The following is a 24,038-nucleotide window of genomic DNA, read 5'->3' as shown; positions in this document are numbered from 1 at the left end:
TTCTTCTATGGCATCGCTTGAAGAACCATTTGAAGCACCTTTATTTTTAAGAGTGTATAATGAATTGATTGTCAAAAAACAAATGTCAAAATTCTCTTTCACCAGAACTGGTTGTCAGACAGGAAGTGACATTGGCTTTAACCCTCATTTGAGTCTTGGCTGAAATCGATCAACACACACACACACACACACAGACAGAGAGAGAGAGAGTCATTTGGTGAGTCACAAGCTTTCTTGCATTCAGTTTAGATACTCCTTTGCCTTCTTTGAAGGTGTTTTCCTGTTCATTCAGAGCTCATTGCAATATTTATGAGATTTATATATTGTATTAATCTATTAAAATGTATTTTAATACAGCACAACCTTTTTGTACTTAAAAAATGAATCCAATCGCAATGCCAATAATGTTCAGCCAATGCAGGAATATAACTGATATGGAATAAACCCAAACACAACAAATTCACCTTAGCCTCCACAAGGCCATGGCAAGAAAGACAAATACGCAACAACTAGTTCACTGATTCTGCCTAGAAAAGCTTAAAAAACTGCTGACTCTGCTCAGGAAACCTCCAACAACATTTTAGACGGCACACATCAGCTGACACAATGCAGTCGGGTTTATAAAGGAACAGCAGTGAATGATGCTGTTGAACTGGAACACTTAATGCTGTAGTTTGTCAACATACAGCACATTCCCTGAACTGAAATAATTGTTTTATTTATTTTATTTTCTAAATTACAGCTCAAATCAACTTCACCAGTCTAGTCCAGTCTGACCAAAGTCAGGTAAACCTCTGTCTAACATGAGACTACACTAACACCTACTAGTTTTAAAAATAGTTGTCAACATTAAAAGAGTAGTAAGCTATGTTGTGAAGTGAAGTGACGTGGCTGTACATTCCCTCCCCCCACCTACAATCCCTGCCGGTAAGAGACTCGAACCCACAACCTTTGGGTTATGAGTCCGACTCTCTGACCATTAGGCCACGACTTCCCCTGTTGTTGTGACATGACCTCTTTATGCTGCATGCTTAATTCAGCAAATAAGGAATGATGTACTGTACATCCAACCGGTTGTTATTGCAAAAATCATCCCAGACGCACACAAAAACAGTTCCAATATAACAAACAGTTTTGAGCCTGCACGAACAAACAATTTCAAACAAGACAGGCATTTAATGGATAATGTACTGTCATGCCACTTATTACAGATCATTTCACCACTTTAATAAAGGCAGGGATGTGAAATATTGATTTGAGAAGAAAGCAATTCAAAAACATACTTGTTTATTATCTTATTATCTTCAGTTTACAGGTTTCTTTTTAAAAAATAGTCTATAACTGAGGCGCAAGATGGTACCTGTTGCGTTTGAATGAAACAAGAGAGACTGTGTGATAAAGGAGACGTAAAAAAAAGTGTTGGCCTCATATTGGCGGTCATTATACAGCTTTACTATTGACGACAGTCATTATTAGGAATAACTGACCTCGGATTGTCACAACTGACCAATCAGAATCAAGCAATTCACAGCGCCATGAGACATTTAAAGGGGTCATATGATGCTTTTTTAAAGATCATTATTTTGTGTATTTGGTGTAACAGAATATGTTGACATACTTTAATGTTCAAAAAACACATTATTTTTAAAATACTGTACATTATTGTAGGTTCTCTATGCCCCGCCTCTCTCAAATGCTTAGTTTTCTACAAAGTCCCTCCTTCCGACAAGTGCAGTCTGCTCTGATTGGCCAGCTGACCCAGTGCATTGTGATTGGCCGAACACCGCAAGCACTCGTCGGAAATGTAGCGCCCCTTACCATAATCGCGAGCGTCAGCTTTCAAAATAAATGTAAAGACAGAGCCCGAAACGGGAACAGAGTCGCGTGACAGACACAGTGATGAAGCTGGTATGTGTTTGCAGTATACAAGCCACGGTTAAGACAGCTGACTCCACTGTGATGTGACCCCCTCTCTCTCTCTCTCTCTCTCTCTTACTGAAACCACGCCTTCTTTCTTTGCGTGCACATTTGGGCAGCATTATGCAAATATTTCCACATAGTGAGGTAGATATGTGGGGGCGTGTTAGAACCAGCCGTTTTGGGGGGCGTGGCAGAGTCTTAACTTTGATAAATAATATCTCTTTGGTTTTGAGACTTTAGTCTTTGCAACTTCAGGGATCTTATCTATGCACAATCAGCTTGTAACACTCCAAAGAGAAAGGAAAACTTCAAGGAAATCGCATCATATGACCCCTTTAATTAACTTTTCAAAATATGATTAGGGGTTTTCATTCAAATTTGTGTTCATTCAAAAAGTTTAGCAGACCGATTACCTAATAAATCAAAAACTCAGTATTGAAAATTGTGGATGACATCAATTTTCATTACACTGAAAATGAAAGGTCACTTGGGCACATTGCATTGTGGGATACAGTATCTAACGCATTGTGCTCTATTTGCACATTTTGGCACAACTTGTAGATTATCCAGATATTCCATGCATACAGAAAGTCCACATGCTTTGCATAGTATTCATATACATAATATAGTTGCGTGTTATTTTCTTTCCAAAATAGTAGACTAGATAATAGTATGGAATAATAGCATACTCTTTTTCCCAAGTAAGCTGGCTGTGACAACTCAAAAGGTCACAAGCTTCTACTTTGCTACATACAGACAGAAGACAGGGTGAAGTTGGGTGAGATGACAGAGGTTTGGTTTGTCATTAGATCACAGGGCACAGAATAACAACTGTACCTCTAAAGCCAAAAATACATGAACATATAAATGATTCTTACTGTGCATATAAACAGATAGATGGATGGATGGATGGATGGATAGATGGATAATTGTAGATCAAATCTGCATATGTCTTGCAGCAGTGACATTCGGCTCTGTATAATGAAGTCCTGCAGTAGGACAATGGGGCTGGTAAAAGATTTATACGGCATGCGCTTGACCCTGCGGGAGCAATGTGATAGTGAAAAGAGATTAGAGAAATGCGGTTCACTGTTCACACACAGAGCTGTTCACATTACAGGATTCACAGCTGACTCAAATGCTACCGTGTGACACTGTCCTGAATAGTCACAGATCACTGCCTGAAATGAGAGAGATAAAATCATGCTGAAGTACAATGAAGTTCCTGTCTGCATTACACACCGTGTCCTAATTAGGTGACACAACAGGTTATTTTTATGATCAATTAGGGTAAAAATAATGTGTGATGCAAATCAGAACATTAAGACTATTTGATGTTTAATATGCAGTTTTGAGGAGAAGGACTGACCAATGAAATGTCACTGTGGGCGTGGTTATCTTGCACAATGCGGAAACAGAAGCCAACCAACCAACAAAATCTCCAGTTGTTGTGACTGGTTAGTACACTTGGAAGATATTTTTGCTGGTCACTTTGTGTAACACTGTGTCCTAACCAGGTATGATGTTTCCAGCTAAAAGTAAAGTTGTTTTACCACACTGAAAGAAAAAAAATGCTGAATGGCACGACATAATCAAAGCCAATTTGAATGTATTTGGTATTTAATGTACAGCTATCTATATTTAAATTTCTCTGTTGGTGCAAATTCCTGTACCTCCTCATTTGTCTTTGTCTGTAACCATAAAATGTCTGATTTACAATGAAATGTAAGATTTTAGGTTCGATCTATTAACATGCTTAAGAAATAGGTATCATAAACTAACAATAACAATTTACTTAGTTAATATTTATGATTTATAAATATACGCTGCTCAAAAGTTAATATTTTTTAAATATTTTTGAAAGTCTCTTATATTCACCAAGGCTGCATTTATTTAAAAAAAGAAAAATACAGTAAAAACAGTAATATTGTGAAATATTATACTGTTTGAATATATTTTAAAATGTAATTTATTCCTGTGATGCAAGCTGAATTTTCTGCATCATTACTCCAGTCTTCTGTCACATGATCCTTCAGAAATCATTCTAATATGCTGATTTGCTGCTCAACAAACATTTCTTATTATTAATAATGCTGAAAACAGTTGTGCTGCTTAATACTGCGACACATTCAATATATGCAGAAATTAACTTTAACCAAGATTAAGAAATGCTTTAAAAGTATTCTTAATTGATAGTTCATGGTATCTATCTACTGCATTAATGTTAACGTTATTGTAAAATGCTACTGAGATTTATTGATTGCTGCTTTATCATGTCATGCTATTAATGACTAATGATTAATGAATAAATTGTTTTCTTTCTAAAGAGGCATTCATTAAACCTCATTGCAATGTTCAAAAACCTTTAAACAATGGTTAATTGTTTATTTATGAAAACTCCATACAAATTCTGTCCTCTGAGCATTCTAGAACTTTGTGTTGCTTTTTTTCTAGATCATCTACAATGACTAAACTTGGCTGTTTTTCTTTTTCCCAGCATTCCCACAAGGTCATCCTGTACATTTCGCCTGGAGCAATGTGGACAGACCTGGCCGATCGGAAGTCTGCTGGAAAATCTGCTGTTTTACCACATCAGTTAGAGCACGCTGGCGTCTGGGGTATTCCGTGTCCTCCGGCAAGCCCAGGCCCCATCCGTTAAACACGCCGACAAGCGTCCGGGCCCCTGCGGGACTCGCTACTTTGCACTTGAATGTCACCATCTATACGGTCCAACTACATTATTCACAGCGCTCATTAACAGTCCTGATTATTCCAGATTTTACATCGCCTTTAAATGCCAGGCTGAGTCAAATGCCATGAGCTGAATTCTTAAGCCTCATCTACACGAGACAAGTCATTTGAAAAATAGATCCGCAGCCCGGCTTGCCAAGACGGCGCTGTGAATGTCAGATTTATTGACCTTCACAGATACACGCCATTCCAGTTCTTCAGCTCGGATTATGCATTTAGAAGAGTTCATTAAGAGTGAAATTGTCCCATTCAAGGTGAACGCCTGAATTTGGCTAATGCAGAATAACTCCGGAGTAAAAGTCCAGTGGTTTTAGTGAGCTCCTGTAAGCTGGAGTTTCTTGAGTCTTCAGCAGGCTGTTTTTGTCAGTTCAGCCCTGCTAGAAACACCTCATTACATGTAATCTCTCAGAGAGGTTGAAGAGGTGTTTACAGTCAGTTTTGCACCAAATACATGAAGGAAAACTAAAATCCTAGATTTATTTTCGTAGTACAAAAATGCATCATGCAAATCCTTGTCATTGCTCATATGTCTAAACAGTTCCTTCAGGTTTTGATTGAACTCTTTCTGACCCATCAAATGACATATTAGCCCTCTAACAGAACAGAAAGCGAATTAGTATACATGCACCTAAATCAAATAATTCCCAACCGTGGTGTCCGGCACACGGCATACTGCTCAAATCATCATCAATGTCACATGCTTCAAATGTGTTGTTGTCATGTAGAAATACAGTGCTGTGCTTTTCTGATGGAGCCAGATGGCTGGCGCATTGCATTGGCAGAATATGCATCCAATATGTTCCTAACAGGGATTTATGCCGGATAACGGAATATTTCCCTGCCTGTCCATCTAAGAGCGGCTTAAAGACCAGACCAGATTAGACAGTCATTAGGAAACACCAGTCAAAAGCAAGTCCACAGTCGATGTGAGCCAAACACGGATAAACAATAACAGAGAAAGCGTAAACGTCCGTCACCTTACCTGCCTGTGCGACGACCCAGAGGCGTGATCCGCGCACCCACTTTGATCCTATGTCATTAAGTTGAGAGGGAGGGAGTGTGTGTTGAGAGCAGGAGCAGGTCTCAGTGTTGACACAGGCATGAGTGGCTCACGGCTGCTTCTGCTTCTGCTGCTACTGCTGCTGCTGGTACTGATGCTGATGCTGTTGTTGCCATGGTGATCATTCAGCTCCTGCATGCTGCGGTAGCGCGCTTGCGTTCTCCCACTTCCACAGATGATGTCCAATCTGCGTAAGTGCTGCTGCGCCACTCGCTTGGCCCCTCTCTCTCTCACTCTCTCTCTCTCTCTGTGTGTGTCTGAGGCTGGATGCATGATAATAAGGGATGGATGTGTGCTCTGTGTTGTCAGACGCACATGCATACAGGCTTACGCCAGTGTCAATAAATGTGAGATAATTCAGCTTTACTCTTGTTTAACACACTAAATGTGTCTCTGCACTTAGTTTAAGTTTAGGATTAATATTTAATTGTAAAAAATTAAGCAGGACCATCAACCAATCAATACATAAATAAATCTAAAATAATAGATTTATAATTTGAGGTTGGATCACCTGCCCATGACTGTTAAACCTCTGCTATTCATAATCAGATTACATATTGAAGTTACCCAGCATTCATTGCATTCATACTGCTGGTTGTTTAAACACAGTGTGTGCTATGCACTAAAAGCATGCGAGTCTGTTTCGGCCAGTGAATGCGGATGTCTCTTTGTGTGTACCGATCAAATATTGATGCTGAATCGGTGCAGACAGTACAGTATATACATTGGAGTGTTTTTAAAAGCTCATGTGGGTAGTTGCACAATAGCTCTGCATTTCTGAGTAGTAGCAGACTGTGCAGGTGTGCAGATTGGCTTATGTAAACTCTACAACATCTGGTCTTGAACAGGTAACTTCCTGATTTTATCTGCACACAGGAAACCCCAAATACTAAGGTTAGTGTCACTGCAGAAGCATAACCAAATACCATGAGTCCTTCAAACTTTACATACGCTGTCTTGCCCTTTTTGTCATATTTAGTATGTGCTGTAAATGATATGTACATTTTCTGTATACATAAATATGGGCTGAATTGCACAGTACACAGCCAGAACAATGTACTGCAGAAACTTGACCTACCAGTGCACAAACCGTAAGTAATATTCATATTAATAAACATATTTGTTGGGTAATTGTATGGAAATGCCTACTTCAAACAGGTCTCCTTCACCCGTCTGTCATCAGATAAATTATTTCTTTTTATTTTATTTTTTTTAAAGAAATCAACTTTTCAAGGAAATCAACCCATGGATGGTTTACCTGTTGGGGTAGGAGGAAGTATTTTAAAAGTTACTCCATTTTTAAGACAAATTTACACAAGATTGGATTTAAAAATGCACAATCACGTTTTATTTTTCGAAACTTGCTAGGTCATGTGACAGCAATGCCAGTGAGGGAATGCAACAATTTGGAATGCTGCTGTTTAAAATGTATAACTGAACTTAGCATACTAGAATACTACTCTTGCTAGTATTTCTGTCATACACACTATTTAAATTTGGGGTCAGTCATGATTCATTGTTTTTTAATGTTTTTGAAAGAAGTCTCTATTTATTTGATTGAAAATACAGTAATATTGTGAAATATTACTATTAAAATAACTCTTCTATTTGAATATATTTTAAAATGTAATTTATTGCTGTGGTGCAAAGCTGAATTTTCAGCATCATTACTCCAGTCTTCAGTGTCACATGATCCTTCAGAAATCATTCTAATATGCTGATTTGCTGCTAAAAAAAGATTATTATTCTCAGTGTTGAAAACAGTTGTGCTGCTTCATTGTTTTTTTTTTTTGTTTTTTTTTTGTGGAAACCATGATTTTTTTTTTTCAGTAATCTTTGATGAATAGCAAAAGAACAGCATTTATTTGAAATAAGAAATATTTTGAAACATTATGCTATTACGTCACTTTTGATCAATTTAATGCATCATTGCTAAATAAAAGTATTGATTTCTTTCAACATTTTTTTTTTACCCCACACTGAACAGTAGTTTAAAGACATATTGTCACTGCATAATGCATACATTTTACATGTTTATATGCATACGCAGTACAGGAGAAGCCAGAGAAAATCATTTTGCAGTGTTCACACATTCTTCAAGTTTCTTGCCTGGTGTCTAAAATCTTTAATTAAAGACCAGCTATCCAGATGTTCCATGACAGCCTGAGCGTGTGTTTTATGAGGACATGATGCATGCTTCAGCATTTCTTTGTTTTAAGCTGGTGCTATAACTTTTTCAAGTGCTTTTCGTGGTCTTTTATCCCTTTATAACAGATAAAACTGGTTTTGAAAGAGTGAATGAAGATGGTTTTGAATTATATATCCTGTAAGATGAAATGCAGATTCTGTTTGGGCCCTGCAGCGATACCCTAAAATCCTCTTGTAAGGTATAAATTACTTCACATTTGATGTAACAGAAGTCATTGTGGCTGACATGCCTGTGAGCAAGTTACTTTCATAGACCTGTTTTGATGTCATTAGTATTTCCTTCCACAGAATCTTCCTCTGATGAGGGCGAAGCTGCAAGGCAAGACCTTAATAGTGAGGGAGCTCATGCAAGCCGACACAGATCGACTTCACAGTCGTTTTACAGCGACTTTACAATCTCCTTTTCTTTTGAGAGCACTCTGCTGTGTCTCATCTTTTATTAAATAGTATTTTTCTTTATAATCCAATAAGGACAGTAAAGCAAAAACAAGTCTGACTAATCTAATATAAACATACAAATGCTTTATTGGTTTATTATGCAGTATTTCCCATCTGTTAGATGTACCTCAACATCCCTCATAGTTAGTCACCATTTGCTGAGGAAGATTGGCACTGCTGCTGCTTTTCTTATCCCTCAGCTTTTTGGGTCTAATTTTTTGCTGCTTTTATTGTTTTAACACCCTTTTGGGCATAACTTGAGGTTTGTTATGCAATATCTCCCATCTGACAGATTTCTCTCAACATCCTTCAGCATTAGTCATCAGTGGCTCCGACCAGAAACCTGCGCCCACTGAATTCTTCAGAAAACTCCACACGGAATTTCAACACTTAGTTCTGCTTGTATTTTTTTTATTAGATATCTTGGTTAATTCAATTCAAATTTATCTGTATAGCGCTTTCACAATACGCATCATTTCAAAGCAGCTTTACAGAAAATGCTAATGCATGTGTCTGCATTACAATTTAGAGTGATCTTTTATCAGAAGTGAATGTGTCCAAGTAATGTTCATTTCACAAATGAACAGTTCAAGATAATAGAATCATACAGCTAGCTAACATGAATTAATTTTAGGCAGAAGCTCATTAAAGCGATTATTACTAATGTGATCATAATGTTTGCAATATAGAGAAATTTTGGCAGTTTGGTTAATCAATGGTGGTTGCCAAGACAAGTTTATGTTTTATACATCATATTGTGCAATTGGACTTATGTGTTTTGTGAGTTGTAATAAAAACAGTGAAAAGCCATAGACTTAGATTTAAATCATAGAATATCTAGAATAGTTTGGCCTAGTAGAAGGGTTGTAAAGAGGTGGAAAATTTCCGGAAACATTCCAGAATTTTTTTTTTTACTTTTGGAATGTTTCCGGAAATTTACGGAGAGTTTTGCATGGACAAACAATGCTCACATTTGCTTATTTGAATGTATACAAATTTTAAATATATGCAGTTGTTTATGCTTTTAGCTACCTAGCTTTAATTTTATTTCTTACCATTGTGCCATTTTCAAAATAACTCAACACATAGCCATTAATGTCTAAACCGCTGAGTGTTGAAAAGTGAAAAGATATAATAAAATATTTACAAAAATGTGAGGGGTGTACTCACTTCTGTGAGATATATATATATACATATATTACAATCTTTACCTTTTTATTTATTTTTTAAACATTTTACCATTTTAAACCCTTTCTTCAGATTTCCCCTTATAATCAAAATAGAAAATGTGACAAAAAAAAGTGAAGGATCACTACAGTAGGAATTGCAGCAGTGCCTGTCTACCTGGAGACACTTTGGTTTTTGAAGCGTTGTTAAAGTACACTACCTTCCTAGATTTTGCATCAACTACTCTACCTGCATATGCAACCTTAGTGCAATCAGCCCAGATTTATTCACACAGATTGAAGTATGATTCGTGAATAATGGTTGTCAACCAGGTGGGATGTTGAATGTAGTTTTTTTTTTAACCAGCGTCATGTACACACAATCTAACTGTGTTTATGACAGGCTCTCCCTGCAGTAGGGCTTCCCATTAGCAGAATTACCGCCGCTCAACATGTGTTATTAGCTCCTGTGCAGAAATGAAAAAAGGTGCTCGTAACGCCCGAGGCTCAACATCACCCTTAAACATCAGTCGTAAAAAAGCCTTGCCACCACCCCTCAGAGCTCTTCCAGCCAATTGGACGCCAGGAACCAAGCCAGGTCGCCCTTGCAAAAAACCCTTAATGTGTCCCAAAAGTTTGGCATCTCCTGCACAGGTCGTCTTCAGTCAGAGAGGCCCGTGGGCACCACTGAAGACGGACTGGAGGGGGACGACGCATCTCTGGGCCAAAGGACAAAACTTCTGCATCCATTTAGACTCTCACATCCCCATTGTTGAGGGACAGAAAAAATGGCTCCTCTCCTCAGCATGAGCAGGTAAGATCTCAAACACCTTATGAAAAACATGGAAAAGATCTTACAACACCTTGGTGTTACTATTTTTGGGAATATTTCCCTTTGATGAGTTGCTTTGACCCTTTGTTGAGCTCTGAGTGTTTTTAAAACAGGCAGTGAGGAACATAATTTGGCATAGAATTTAAAACAGCTTCACACTTTTTAGTGCATTAGGTGTGTAATACACTTATTAGGACCTAAATCGAGCCTTAACTGCATTTTGTGTTTTTCTTTTGGTGTTTTTATGTTTGAGTTTTCAAGGCAGGTTCTTCTATGTCTGTGCCATACAGATAAAATGCTTCCGCCATCACAAACTTTTCATTTAAGATTTTCTGTTCTTCTAAGCGCCATTGTAATGATAGTTTAGATGAAAGTTGAGGAGGAACTTCCCTCAACATCTGGATGAAAGACAGCAGTTGGTTTGCTCAGGAAAACAGCAGTTGCCTAGCAGGGAAATCACACATCCCAACACAAATCTGATTATATTCTCCATATTTCAGTGTGTTTGTTTGCAGTATGAAAAAGTTGAACACATTAGGACACATGTTAGCGTCTCAATTAATCATCTTGTGAAAGACTATTTTTTTGTGGTAAATATATTTTTATTATATATATATATATATATATATATAAAATATAAATATTAGAAATTGCTTTTTTGCGAGTGAAATGCTCTATAAACTTAGAATAGAGTTATGTAAATTCTATGGTGAAAAGGTTTGGGAACCCTGCACAGAACATTAATAAATGGTATACCCCTAAAATTATCTACAAACCATATTCATATAGCACTTCCAAATAAGTACCATGGTACTACCATGTTTTTTGTTAATGGATTTTTGGACAAGTACCATAATATTGCCATCTGATTTGTTACTGCCACAGTTTTGTAAGGGCATTTACTCTGCATTTTTCTTTGTAATTATTTTTACCAGTTTATGAGCATAAGAGTATAAGGAAGGAACAAAGCGTATAAAGCGTATCACAAATAAATGTATAGCTAATTCTGAGTGCAAATTCAAAATTTAAACCCATTATTGAAATATACGATATCTGTTCTTTAAAGCTCATGTTGAGTGAGTCAGATGTTGTATAAATCGCTCCGAGTGCCTCCTCAGTTTTTGGTATTTTTACGCTGTTGCTGATCACACATCTCTTATACTATGATCAATCAGCAGCTTGTGATTTCCGGAGTGTTCCCTCATACATTTGTGGCTGATGACGGCTGTGAGTGGGAGGAGATATTCCTCCCCGCATGGATTACGAGTGTGTCAGCAGGACCAAATCCAAGATTAAGATAACCCTGCCTCCTAATCTGAGTTTCCCCCACTACTGTATGAGACACAGAGAGAATCCCACAAAACCTGCAGTATCAGACAGTCTCAGATGATATATATAGTATATAGTGGATATTGGGACTAAGTGATTACCATATTATCTAGTTAAATGATACTATATTACTCCTATGGCTCATGTTCACAGTTTTTATTTATTTACTTATTTTATGATAGTGCATCTTTACCCTGTAGTCCTTGAAAAGAACATTTTGAAGTGTTTGCCGAACTAACTATGATCACAAAGTAACATCTTGATGTCTAGAGACAGTTTTCTGTCCAAGTTGTGTGTGTGTGTGTGTGTGTGTGTGTGTATATATATGGTAGTTAAGCACATTTTACTAATTGATTTGTAAGAAAGAAATATGTTTTGCACGTTTTATTTTATGTGTTTAAATATAGTATAATTTATATGCAGTATGTTGATATATATATATATATATATACAGTGGGTACGGGGGTCTGAATACTTAGGACCATGTGATATTTCAGTTTTTCTTTTTTAATAAATCTGCAAAAATGTAAACGATTCTGTGTTTTTCTGTCAATATGGGGTGCTGTGTGTACATTAATGAGGAAAAAAAATTAACTTAAATGATTTTAGCAAATGGCTGCAATATAACAAAGAGTGAAATATTTAAGGGGGTCTGAATACTTTCCGTACCCACTGTATATATATATATACACACAGTGTTTGGCAGTAACGCATTACTTAGTAATGCGTTACTGTAATTTGATTACTTTAATTTGATTACTTTTTTTTATTAACGGAGTAAATACGTTACTGCCGCATTACATTGCTGACAGAATGCAGTGTTTTATAATCACAAATCCTCTCATTTTAACACACGAACTGTAGACATTATGAAAGATTAATTATGCATATATTTATTGTGTTATAACAGAGATTTGTGAGATTGCGATGAACTGAGATGTCTTTTAGAGATTATAAATCTCTGCTGGCATTCTGCCAATGCAAACCATGCACGCAGCAGCCGCTTGCTTTAGTTCAAAATAACAGTGTTCTGTGAATGTTGATGCTTTAATAACAAATATTTATCGGGAGCGTCTATGCTGGGATTTCATAAATTTCATGGAGAAAAAAATAACGTAACTAGTAATGTAACTAATTACTAATTACTTTTGAAATAAAGTAATCAGAACAGTAACGTGATTACTTTTAAAAGGAGTAATCAGTAATCAGTAATTTGATTACATTTTCAGAGTAACTTGCCCAACACTGTATATATATATGTGTGTGTGTGTGTGTGTGTGTGTGTGCAATTGGTAAAACTGTACTATAATGCAATGTTTTTTTAAATTATAAAGAGCATTGCTAAATGTAAAATTTTATTTTTTTTTTTACACCTATGAGAATTGTGTGTCATTGTGCCAAATTATCATAACAAATAGGTATCTCAATGCAAACTAATCTTAATAGTTTTTGTTTGTTTGTTTATTTTAATTTCAGTAACAATCAGTTTTGAGAGCCATAACTATATAAAGGAGGGAAGGTTGGGAATACTTTAATTAAGACACTGTGAGTGTTCAGGAAAGCTGCCAGGGAATCTGGCTCACACACCAAAGCCACCACAGCTCGGGGGCCACTGCCATATGTGTGACACACACGGACACACACACACACACACACACACACACACACAACTCTCTATTTTTACATTATAGTGGACTGGAGTATTTCCCTTCATATGCACATTCTCTCTTTTATTTCTCCTAATGACTGTGAAAAATCACAGATCTGAAGTTGTATAATTATCTGTATTGTGCTCTCATCCTTCTGTTTCATTATTCTGTCATCTTCACACACACTTCTGCCTCAACAGCTGCAAATGAAAAATACAAGCTGTTATTTTTGTATAATAGAACAATTGCTTGCAAAGCAAAACCATTTGTCAAGGGATTGAGATTACGCTGAGAGAGAGAGGGGATCATTTTGACAGTCCTAACAGGGAGTATGTGAGTTGCATTATATATGTGTATATAAGAGCATTATATCCCATTCAAACGTTTGGGTTACGTAAGATTTTATATTCTTTACTTCAAGAAATGCGTATTTTTATTCAGTACAAATGCAACAAATTGATCACAACTGACAGTAAAGACGTTTAGTGTTACAAAGGATTTCAAATGCTGTTATTTTGGTCCTTTTAAGAATCCTGGAAAAAAATGTATCATGGTTTCCACAAACATATTAAGCAGCACAACTGTTTTCAACATTAATAATTAAAAGAATAAGCATATTAGAATGAATTCTGAAGGATCATGTGACACTGAAGACTGGAGTAACGATGCTGAAAATTCAGCTTTGCATCACAGGAATAAATGGCATTTTATAATATATTTAAGTAGAAAACAGTTATTTTAAATTGTAATAATATTTCACAATATTACTGTTTTTACTGTTTATTACCCCAAATGTTTGAACAGTATGTCATGCTGTTCCAAACCTGTAAGAAGTAGAGTTAATACAGTAAGTCATACAATAGCTTTGAGTGAGAAATAGACTGAAATTTAAGTTATTATTGACTCAAAGTTGTTATTCAGATCTTGACATTTGCCTAATCACATCCATGAGATTTCATCAGACAAGTTCTGGTGTCTCAATCATTCTTTTGAGGCTTTTTTTTAATGAATTGGTGTCAGCAAACTCAAACACATAATGACTGACAGGCAGAGAGCTTGCCAACACGTGCGTAGGCCGATTCGTTTGTGCTGTCACAGAGACTGCAGTGTATTCTCAGGGCATCTGCTTCAGAAATCTGTCAGGTAGCAGGACATTTTATGCATAATATTTGCAAAAAGTCACTTTAACATGCTTACCATAAGTCCAGTCAGTGGAAAGAATCTGCATGTGTCCTATGGATGGACGGATGGATGGATGGGTAATGGAGTGACAGGGTTAGGTGTGTGTGTAATGCTGTGGATAGATGGTGCATATTGTGTGTCTGTACCTCTGACCCAAGAGAATGACTCATTCATCATTACTGTAGCACAGTATCTTCATGTCACCTTCCTGTGCCTCTCTAGCCAATTTAAAACAACACACACATAAGGATGCTAGAGTGGACAGGTGGCTCAGGGTCTCTGTCTCGCTCTCAGCATGGCTCTGTTCCAGCGAGGAGCTGCTGGGGTTTCTTGAGGGTCTGTGTCTGACTGATTTTAATAATGTGCTACTGTTCAAAAGTTTGAGGTTGGTAAGTTTCTTAAGCTCACCATGACTGCATTTATTAGATTAAAAATACAGTAAAAATGGTAAAATGGTGAAATATTATTACAAATTAAAAAAAAAACTGTTTTCTACTTGAATATATTTTAAAACATAATTTATTCCTGTGATGCAAAGCTGAATTTTCAGCATTATTACTCCAGTCTTCAGTGTCACATGATCCTTCAAAATCAATTCTAATATGCTTATTTGCTGCTCAAAAAAAAAAAAAAATAAATCATTTCTGATTATTATCAATGTTGAAAACAGTTGTGCTGCTCAATATTTTTGTGGACACCATGATACATTTTATCAAGATCAAAAAAATATATATTTAGTTTAATTCAGAACATATTTTGATTCAGAAAACCCAGAGTCAAACATTCCCTAGACAAGTCTCACCAATATTCAGAATAATATTTTTGCAAATTCATCTTTTGCATTATTTCTCCCTCAGTGCTGAATATTTGGCTACCTCTGTTAGTTTTACATGATGGTGTCTGTCTCTGGCAGGAGCTGGGTCTGGCGACGGACGCTGGCGGGATGTTTAACATGTGTGATTGTCTTCATGTTGCTCTGTGCACCAGCTCTCGCTCGTGAGTATCTTCTCAAAAGAATGTTTGTTGTCCCAGAGATTTAAACTGTTAAAATGCAATTGCAATGCTACTCATTACATAATGCCTTTCTCTGTCCTGTTTTTTAGTCATTGTTGTGGTTTGGCAGGCAATAATGCATCTCAGCTGGATATGAGGAATCAATAAAACTGATTTTTTTTTATGACTGATGATTAATTAATAACCTGATTAGTCATTCAGCAGACATTTTAAACAAAAAAAACATTTCAACCTTGACAACTGCATTGTACTCTCACTCTGTCCATACAAGATGTAGATTAGTTTGTTTCTTCATCAGAACAGATTTGGAGAAATTTAGCGTTACATCACTTGCTCACTAATGGATCCTCTGCAGTGAATGGGTGCCGTCAGAATGAGAGTCCAAACAGCTGATAAAAACATCACAATAATCCACAAGTAATCTACACGACTTCAGTTCATCGATTAATGTGTCATTTCTCCAAATCTGTTCAGATGAATAAATAAACTCATCTACATCTTAAATGGGAAAATTTCAGCAAATCTTAATTCTTAAACTATTCCTTTAATTACATACATCACACATTATGTCTGTATTTTACTGAACGCTAATAAAGCAGTGTTTAAATAAACCCAAATGCTGACAAATATACTTTCATTTTAAATAAAAATAGTACCACGACTCTTGATATACTTGGTTAAATCAGTCGAATATAGCGACTAGCGATAACAATACAGCACCTAACCAACCTCTAGTGATTTAACCCCTGTCATGTGACCTTTACAGTTGTTTTGTTTTGACATCAGTGTGTGGTCCTCATTGAATCACAGTACATGTCTACAAGCTTGTATAAACGTGTGTGTAAGCGACTGCACGAACACTGTGGCTTCAGTCTCGGCTTAGTCCCTCATTTGCGCTAATGGGTGGTTTTAAAATGACACAAGAGGATATGAGGGTTTAAAGCGCTCTCACACGGCTCTGTGCCCGGATAAACAGCACTGTAAAAACACAGGAGAATGCCTTTTTTTACTCTGGTACCTCTCGCTAGTGCCTGTTTATTTCAGACCTTCGAGAAGTTCCAGATGTCAGTGTGTCTGTTCATACTGTGTAAAGCCAGATGGAAATACCGTGGTACTTTTGAAATATACTGCAGCACTGTGCGAATACCACAATGTACACTATTAGCAAGGTACTTAAAAGAATAGCATAGTATTATCATCATGGTATTGTTCAAAATGCATGGTAATATCATGGTACATTTATGACAGAGGGCTTTAGGAGATTGTGGGAATCATGAAGTGATTAAAGTTAAGAAATACAAAATATTTTGAGCATTCTGGAAGCATTTTTGAGTAGTCATGTTTTATTTTCATTATTTATTGTTTTTTTGTTTTGTTTTTTAGCATCTTGTTTTAGGTCACAGAACAGTGGAACCAAACAAATATTATAGCATCTTAAGTCAGGGTTATTATCATTAACTAAATCTAAAACCATAAAAAAAATATTACTCATTACATTTTTATTACTTAAAATAAGCATTAAATAAAATATTTTATGTATTTTAGGGCATCATTTTCATTTAATTTACATTGAAGTTCAAAAATAACAAACAACAAATAAAAACTATATAGAGATATATTTAATTACCTAATAAAAATGACTAAAACACACAACAAAATTACTAACATTACTAAAACTGTAGCTTATATTTTCATTTTAAATTAAATTAAATTAAATTAAATTAAAATGAAAATATAGCAAAAAAAATGAATTCAAAATATTAAACAAAAACTATCATTTTAATTATTTTATAGATCATTGAAATTAAAATATATCAACTGTACTAAAATAACACTGTATTGAATTTTTCCGTTTTTCTTTAATAGACATATATATATGAAAACAGTGCAAAAACAACAGCTAAAGTCCCTTCTCAGGTTATTTTTGGGTGCATCAGAGTGTCAAATGGTAAACTATTGAAAGGAATGAGAGCTGATGTTCTCCATCATAGGATCTAATGTTCATGGGAGGAAACTGTCCTTGTGATGGATGGAGTGTCACGTTTGTTTTCCCATCATGCACTTACATTAGATTAATACAAATGAGCACAGATGACTGTATCTGTCAGTCTGACCTTCTGAAAGCTGTCCTGCAGACCCACACATGTACATTGACAGTATGTCCATAATTCCAGAATATACTTCCTCACTGTAATTATGACACATTTATCACATCTTATGCTCAACCGTGCACAGTATGTATGGCTTTAAAATGATGCTGGCGCTGATTATGACTCCCTCTTTTGTTTAGAAAATCATATAGATTGAGTGTGCTGAATGGATTTGCATAAACATAAGGAAAATAGTAATATGCAAATACATTTGAAAAGTGCTTATGTATTTTATTTAAATTTAAATAATTCATGTAAAATTAAATATTTATTTCATATTTTTTAAATCTATTTGTTTCCCATTTGTTTATTTTTTTTTCAATAGTTTTCCTTGTGGTAATTAAACATATCTAATTTGCTGTATGCTTTCTCTATTCTAGGTATGCTTGACATTATTTTAAGCTTTAATATAATTTTATATTTTAATATTTAAAACATATTTTAGATATTTATAATTTAATTATAATTCAAATATAATATTTAAGAATAATTTTATAATTAAATATACAATTATATCAGATATTTTACCATTTAATTTGACTATTAAAATTAATGACAAATGATTAATATTATTATGTTGTAAAAGATATGTGTTTGTGGGACAATTTGCCTACTGATATGAGTGGGGTGAATGTCACGCCTTTAACAATCTGAACGTATTCTCTGGTGATCTGTCGCTGCAGACAGGCCTGAAATGACACTCATGTCACTTATGAATTTTTCAGAGCTGGATTTGAACAGATTAGATGGCGACACGGTGTGCCCACCCATGAAGAATGGACAAGATGACCTTCCAGGTAAAATTGAGCCACTCTGAAAAACATAATGTGAACTGATTTCAACATGAAATGCAGAATTTTGAGGATTGCATGTTTCATACAAATTGCATGATATATATATATATAATTGCATATATATATACAGTATACTGTATATGCAGTGCACATACCCATATATTGAAACCTCTTGGTTATCTAAAAGAGGTCCAGCTCCTTTATTAAAAAAAAAAATAAAAAATCTGCATACTAGAGCACTTCTCATGACTGTTAAGTATAAATCTTACCACCATCCTTTATGCATTATTATCATTAAAAACTCTCTTCATTCAGGCATTGTTTACCTATAAATAGTAGTTTTCTACAGGACATGCAGCGGCACAACACTGTTTTATTAGGTAAAGATGCTGAAGCTGATATTCACCTCGTTTTAAGACATCTTTAGATCTCAAACGAGGCCAATAAAACTTTGGTCTCTGGCCAGCCAATTTCTGCAGTGGAAACACTTCTAACTCAGCAAGATCTTAATTGGTTGCGACTCCTTGGCTTTTAACAAATAATGCGGAGGGTGCAACCTCAAATCACAAACATGTGCTGCTCTGTGCACAGACTGGAAACGGGGAGTAAGCAAGTTCGAATGCAATTACTGAAGTAAACAGATGTAAAGAGACCTACTGCATGTTTTTGGACTGGATATGTGCATAAATGCATATTAATTTTGCTTTAAATGATTGTGATTGCGTGAATTTCTCACAAATGTTAACGGAATTTGTATTACAATTTGGATATAATCAGGATCAAATGAGATTTATTGTAAATTGCATTGTATTGGGTAGACAGTTAACATTTTTTTATTGTTTTTATTTTTTATTTATTTTGTAAATTATTAGATTTTAGATATTTTTAGATTATATATATATATATATATTTTTTTTTTAAAATTCCATTTTAACTATTTGTTTTGTTGTTTTGACACTTTATTAATTTTTTTATTTTTTTGTATTCCAGAAATTATTAGGTTTTAGGCTTTAATATATTTTGACATTTTTACATTTGTTGTATATTTGTTTGGTTGGTTTGTTTTGTTTTTGTTATTAGGTGGTAGGCTTTATGAAAAAAAAAATCTGATATTTTGATATTTTTAATTAAATTTGAATAGATTTTTTGTTTGTCTAAACAGCAATATTTTGGTTCAGATGTGGACAGTATGAACTGTCTATCATACAAAATGACACTGTATACAGTCCGAAAGATCTTATCTGGAAAAACAAATTGGATTTATATGCAGTGTGCACAAAGAATTCATATTTTATCAGAATTGACTCTACATTGTAATAGAAATTCTATTATTCTTGCTTTAGGATTTTAGGAGTATTTAAAGTGTGTATTTGTGTGTGGCAGGGTTCGATCTGATCACACAGTTTCAGTTGGATGTCATCCCCATGAGGGGCGTCAGAAAGGTAGAAGGATCCACATCCCTCCAGGTGGCATACAGACTCGACCGAGAGGCCAACTTCCAGATCCCAACCAGGTACCAATAAACCTGACCGCTGACATGGTTTAGTCAAGTCAAGTCACCTTTATTTATATAGCGCTTTATACAATACTGATTGTGTCAAAGCAGCTTGACAGCTCAAACAGGAAAATAGTTGGTCAATAATAGAAGAAGACAATAACAGAGTCATTTTTCCAGCTAAAGTCAGCTCATTGATGATTCAGTGATGTCATCATCCAGTTCAGCTCTCTTCCAGTAGTCTCTGTGCAATCAGTCATGTTTATATGGTACGAAACACACATGCAACTCCATAAAACTTCACTTACATCTTATGTGCATCAGTGCATGAACTAAAGCTAGAAATGTCACGCACGCATAACTTTGTTGACATACATTAAATTTGTTTCAGGTGTTACATTATTACAGGTCAGAGACAGGTGTTATCAGGCTCTGAACAGCTTCTAATAATGCAAAAACTGACTTGTCTGAACCCATGCAGATCCGCTCGAGCAGAACACTGCATACCCAGACAACCCATGCAATCAGTCTCGCTGACACAAATAGTTACGTTTCAGCTTGGTTGTAAAGTTTTTTTGCTCTGTTTCTCTGGCCTAGTAAAATGTTTGTCACTTGAGGAACAAAGACACTCGAATAATCTCCACAGCTAACTGAAAAGAGGATGAACGTGCACTCAGGGAAAAGTATACATTTGTTTTGGGCTTTGAAGAGTATAATACATTTTAAAGAGGCAACTGGTAAATATCAGCTATACCCTTGTGAAAAATACTTTTAAAAAGAGTAGTTATTACTGAAATAACATTCTTAAAGGAATAGTTCACCCAAAAATGAAAATTTGCAGATTTGGAGAAATGTAGCTTTACATCACTTGCTCACCAATTGATCCTCTGCAGTGAATGGGTGCCGTCAGAATGAGAGTCCAAACAGCTGATAAAAACATCACAATAATCCACAAGTAATCTACACGACTTCAGTTCATCGATTAATGTGTCGTGAAGCGAAAAGCTGTGTTTGTAAGAAACAAATCCATCATTAAGACATTAAAGTACGAGTCCTCTATCCATAAAATTGCTTTTTCCAGTGAAAAAGTCATCTCATCTGAATCAAGGAAGAAATATGCAGGTCAAGCACCGTTTACAAATGAAAACAAACCTCTAAACAAATATAACGGTGGATTTTGATGTGAGAGGACAACAGGAGATTGACCTTTTCACTGAAGGAAGCATTACTATGGATTCATATTTTAGCCAGAAGTGAGAGTTTGAAGTTAAAATGCCTTTATGATAGATTTGTTTCTTACAAGACATGCAGCTTTTTCATTTCAAATTTAAATTTTTGGCTTAACTATAAGTGTGAACTGAATGTAATGTTTTCATACACTTAACTGTGGACATATTTGATGCAATTAAATGAAAATGTGTTACAGTTTAAATGTATGTTAAATGCAGTTAAACTAAAATAAAGTATACCTTAATGTCATCTATTTGTATTTACACATGTGGAATGATGTTGTAATTTAGTACATTTAAAATATATTAACTTTTAATGCGATATCGAATAACGCTGTAGTTAAAATGACAATCAAGTACTTTCAGTATACGAGCTTTAGTATGTTTCTCAGCACATCAAAGTAAATGTATTTCTGTAAAGCATGACAAAAGGTTAATCATAATGATTAAAATGTACTTTTAAAGTAAAACTTTTAATTTGAAATTATTACAAAGTGCACTTTCTAAAATAAACCATCACGGAAGAATACTCTTAAAGTGCACTTAAGTGGCCTTTTATTACATTACATATTATATCATCTGCAATTACATTTTTTTACACTACAAGTGCACATTCAAAACAGTTACACACACTTCTTTTTCACAAGGGTAATTATAATGAATATGACTAGTATTGTCCTAGATGGAAACAAAGTCATTTGTTCTATTACCAGGGAATGCATACACTAAAAAAGGTTTACCATGAATGCAATATGTTGCATAAGCTTAATAAAAGTATCTACCAAATTCATAAATGAAAATAATGTTGCAGTCTTGCAGAGATAAAATAATGTCGCTAATCTCCATTAATACAGTCCAAAAACTGTGCTGTAACAAAAGGAAATCCTTATGTAACTGACACTACCCTGTAACTGGCAAAATGGACTCGGAGTCTTTGAAGTGCTAATATATATATATCTGGGAGAGCATGACTTACAAATGGAAGTGGAGAAAGGGACTTCTTTTTCACAAGGGTAATTATAATGAATATGACTAGTATTGTCCTAGATGGAAACAAAGTCATTTGTTCTATTACCAGGGAATGCATACACTAAAAAAGGTTTACCATGAATGCAATATGTTGCATAAGCTTAATAAAAGTATCTACCAAATTCATAAATGAAAATAATGTTGCAGTCTTGCAGAGATAAAATAATGTCGCTAATCTCCATTAATACAGTCCAAAAACTGTGCTGTAACAAAAGGAAATCCTTATGTAACTGACACTACCCTGTAACTGGCAAAATGGACTCGGAGTCTTTGAAGTGCTAATATATATATCTGGGAGAGCGTGACTTACAAATGGAAGTGGAGAAAGGGATTTCTTGAGACAGAGATTATTCCAAACAGTGGCCCTCATTTATTTTACTAGCCAACAGGAAACTCCATATTTATGGCATTGCCTTGATCCATTTACAAGCTGCTTAAAGGCCGCTCGCTGTAGCTTCATTTGTAAGAACATCTCCCGCAGAGCGCCTCTGCCCGTTAAAACGCCACACGGGTCAAGCCCAGAGAGGGTGCATGTAAAACCGGACAAGGTAATTGATTCTCAGATGCTGTGGTGTTCAGTCACTGCCTACAGCCCGGCCTCTGATTCTTTAAAACACGTGCAATGAAAGCCAGCACCGTCCCTTTGAAACAACTCATGAACAACACGCAGGCTTTGAAGATGAAAGTGGACTTGGGTCTGATCTGTTTGGCATTCATAGTTTAATCTCAGAGCAACTTGAAGCCGAGCTGCTCTGTGTATAATGCAGGGCTATTCCCTTGGTGATCAGACAATAATGGAGGTGAATTACTATTCTTAGCGGTAATAGATCCATTTTATAAAAAGATGTGCTTCGTGACGAGATAGTAACTTCATTATGAATTTGCAGAAGTACTTTCTGTTTAAGAAACCTATCAATGCAACGTTATAGTGTAAGATTTTACATTGCATTTTTGAGAAATTCTTGCAATTCCTGGAATGCTCCACAATTTTACTTGCTACTAGTTATTAAATTAGGCAGTTTTTTTCTCATTTGAAATTAATCACTAGAATGATTGTAACAAATGTACCATTTCATTTATTTTTATCTTTTATTTCACTCTTTATTATTTTAGTTTGCACTATTAATTTTAGTTTGTTTTAGTTTCACTAAATCCACCCAATCACAGACCATAACTCAATAATCATTAATATTAAAATATGTATAAAAATGTAATACAGCTTTCAGAACCTTGTTTTTTCATCACTTGAATGTTCTTAAAGGCCAATTCACACTGCACAGACAAACGCCAAAAATCCCCAACAAGTTGGCTGTTGGATTTAGAATTTTATGAAAAATAACTGTCATGTTCACACTGCCCCAAAAGACACCGACAAACTTGTCCAGACACCTGCCATTTTTAGGATAATTTGCTAAGCACACCTAGCACTTACTCGCCTCATCGTCATGGCAACAGTTCATGGCCAGGTCAGATTACGTCAGAGTTTGTTGTTGTTTGTTGGAAAATAATTTCACATTGCTCAGACATTCCATGACCCAACAAAAACGATTGAACATGTTCATTCAGGTGAAAACAAACTCCGACAGACTTTTCTGTTGGTGTTTGTTGGCGTTTGTCTGTGCTGTGTGAATTGGCCTTAACACAAATGTACAATTTTATTTAATTTTCATTTTATTTTATCTTGTATTTACTACATTCGTTATTTATTTATTTATTTGATATTTTATTTTATTTTATCACTTTAACTACCACCCAGCCACAGACCATAACTCAATATTCACTTAGATTATAT

General features: G+C 35.3%; 1 protein-coding gene across 1 annotated transcript in view; it reads left to right on the top strand.

Moving 5' to 3' along the window:
* The first annotated feature begins 10,212 nt into the window (after window positions 1-10,212).
* Window positions 10,213-24,038, top strand: part of LOC107669946 (collagen alpha-1(IX) chain-like) — a 44,061-nt gene continuing 30,235 nt past the window's right edge. The window contains exons 1-4 of the mRNA XM_016462380.1: window positions 10,213-10,357; window positions 15,449-15,531; window positions 18,425-18,496; window positions 19,877-20,006. Coding sequence (XP_016317866.1) covers window positions 10,332-10,357; window positions 15,449-15,531; window positions 18,425-18,496; window positions 19,877-20,006 — 311 coding nt within the window. The 5' untranslated portion in view covers window positions 10,213-10,331. The remainder of the gene's footprint in view (window positions 10,358-15,448; window positions 15,532-18,424; window positions 18,497-19,876; window positions 20,007-24,038) is intronic.

This window comes from Sinocyclocheilus anshuiensis, unplaced genomic scaffold (assembly GCF_001515605.1).
Source record: "Sinocyclocheilus anshuiensis isolate Anshui unplaced genomic scaffold, SAMN03320099.WGS_v1.1 scaffold160, whole genome shotgun sequence".
NCBI lineage: Eukaryota > Metazoa > Chordata > Actinopteri > Cypriniformes > Cyprinidae > Sinocyclocheilus > Sinocyclocheilus anshuiensis.
Note: the sequence above shows the minus strand (reverse complement) of the source record. Positions and strands in the feature narration are given on the sequence as shown.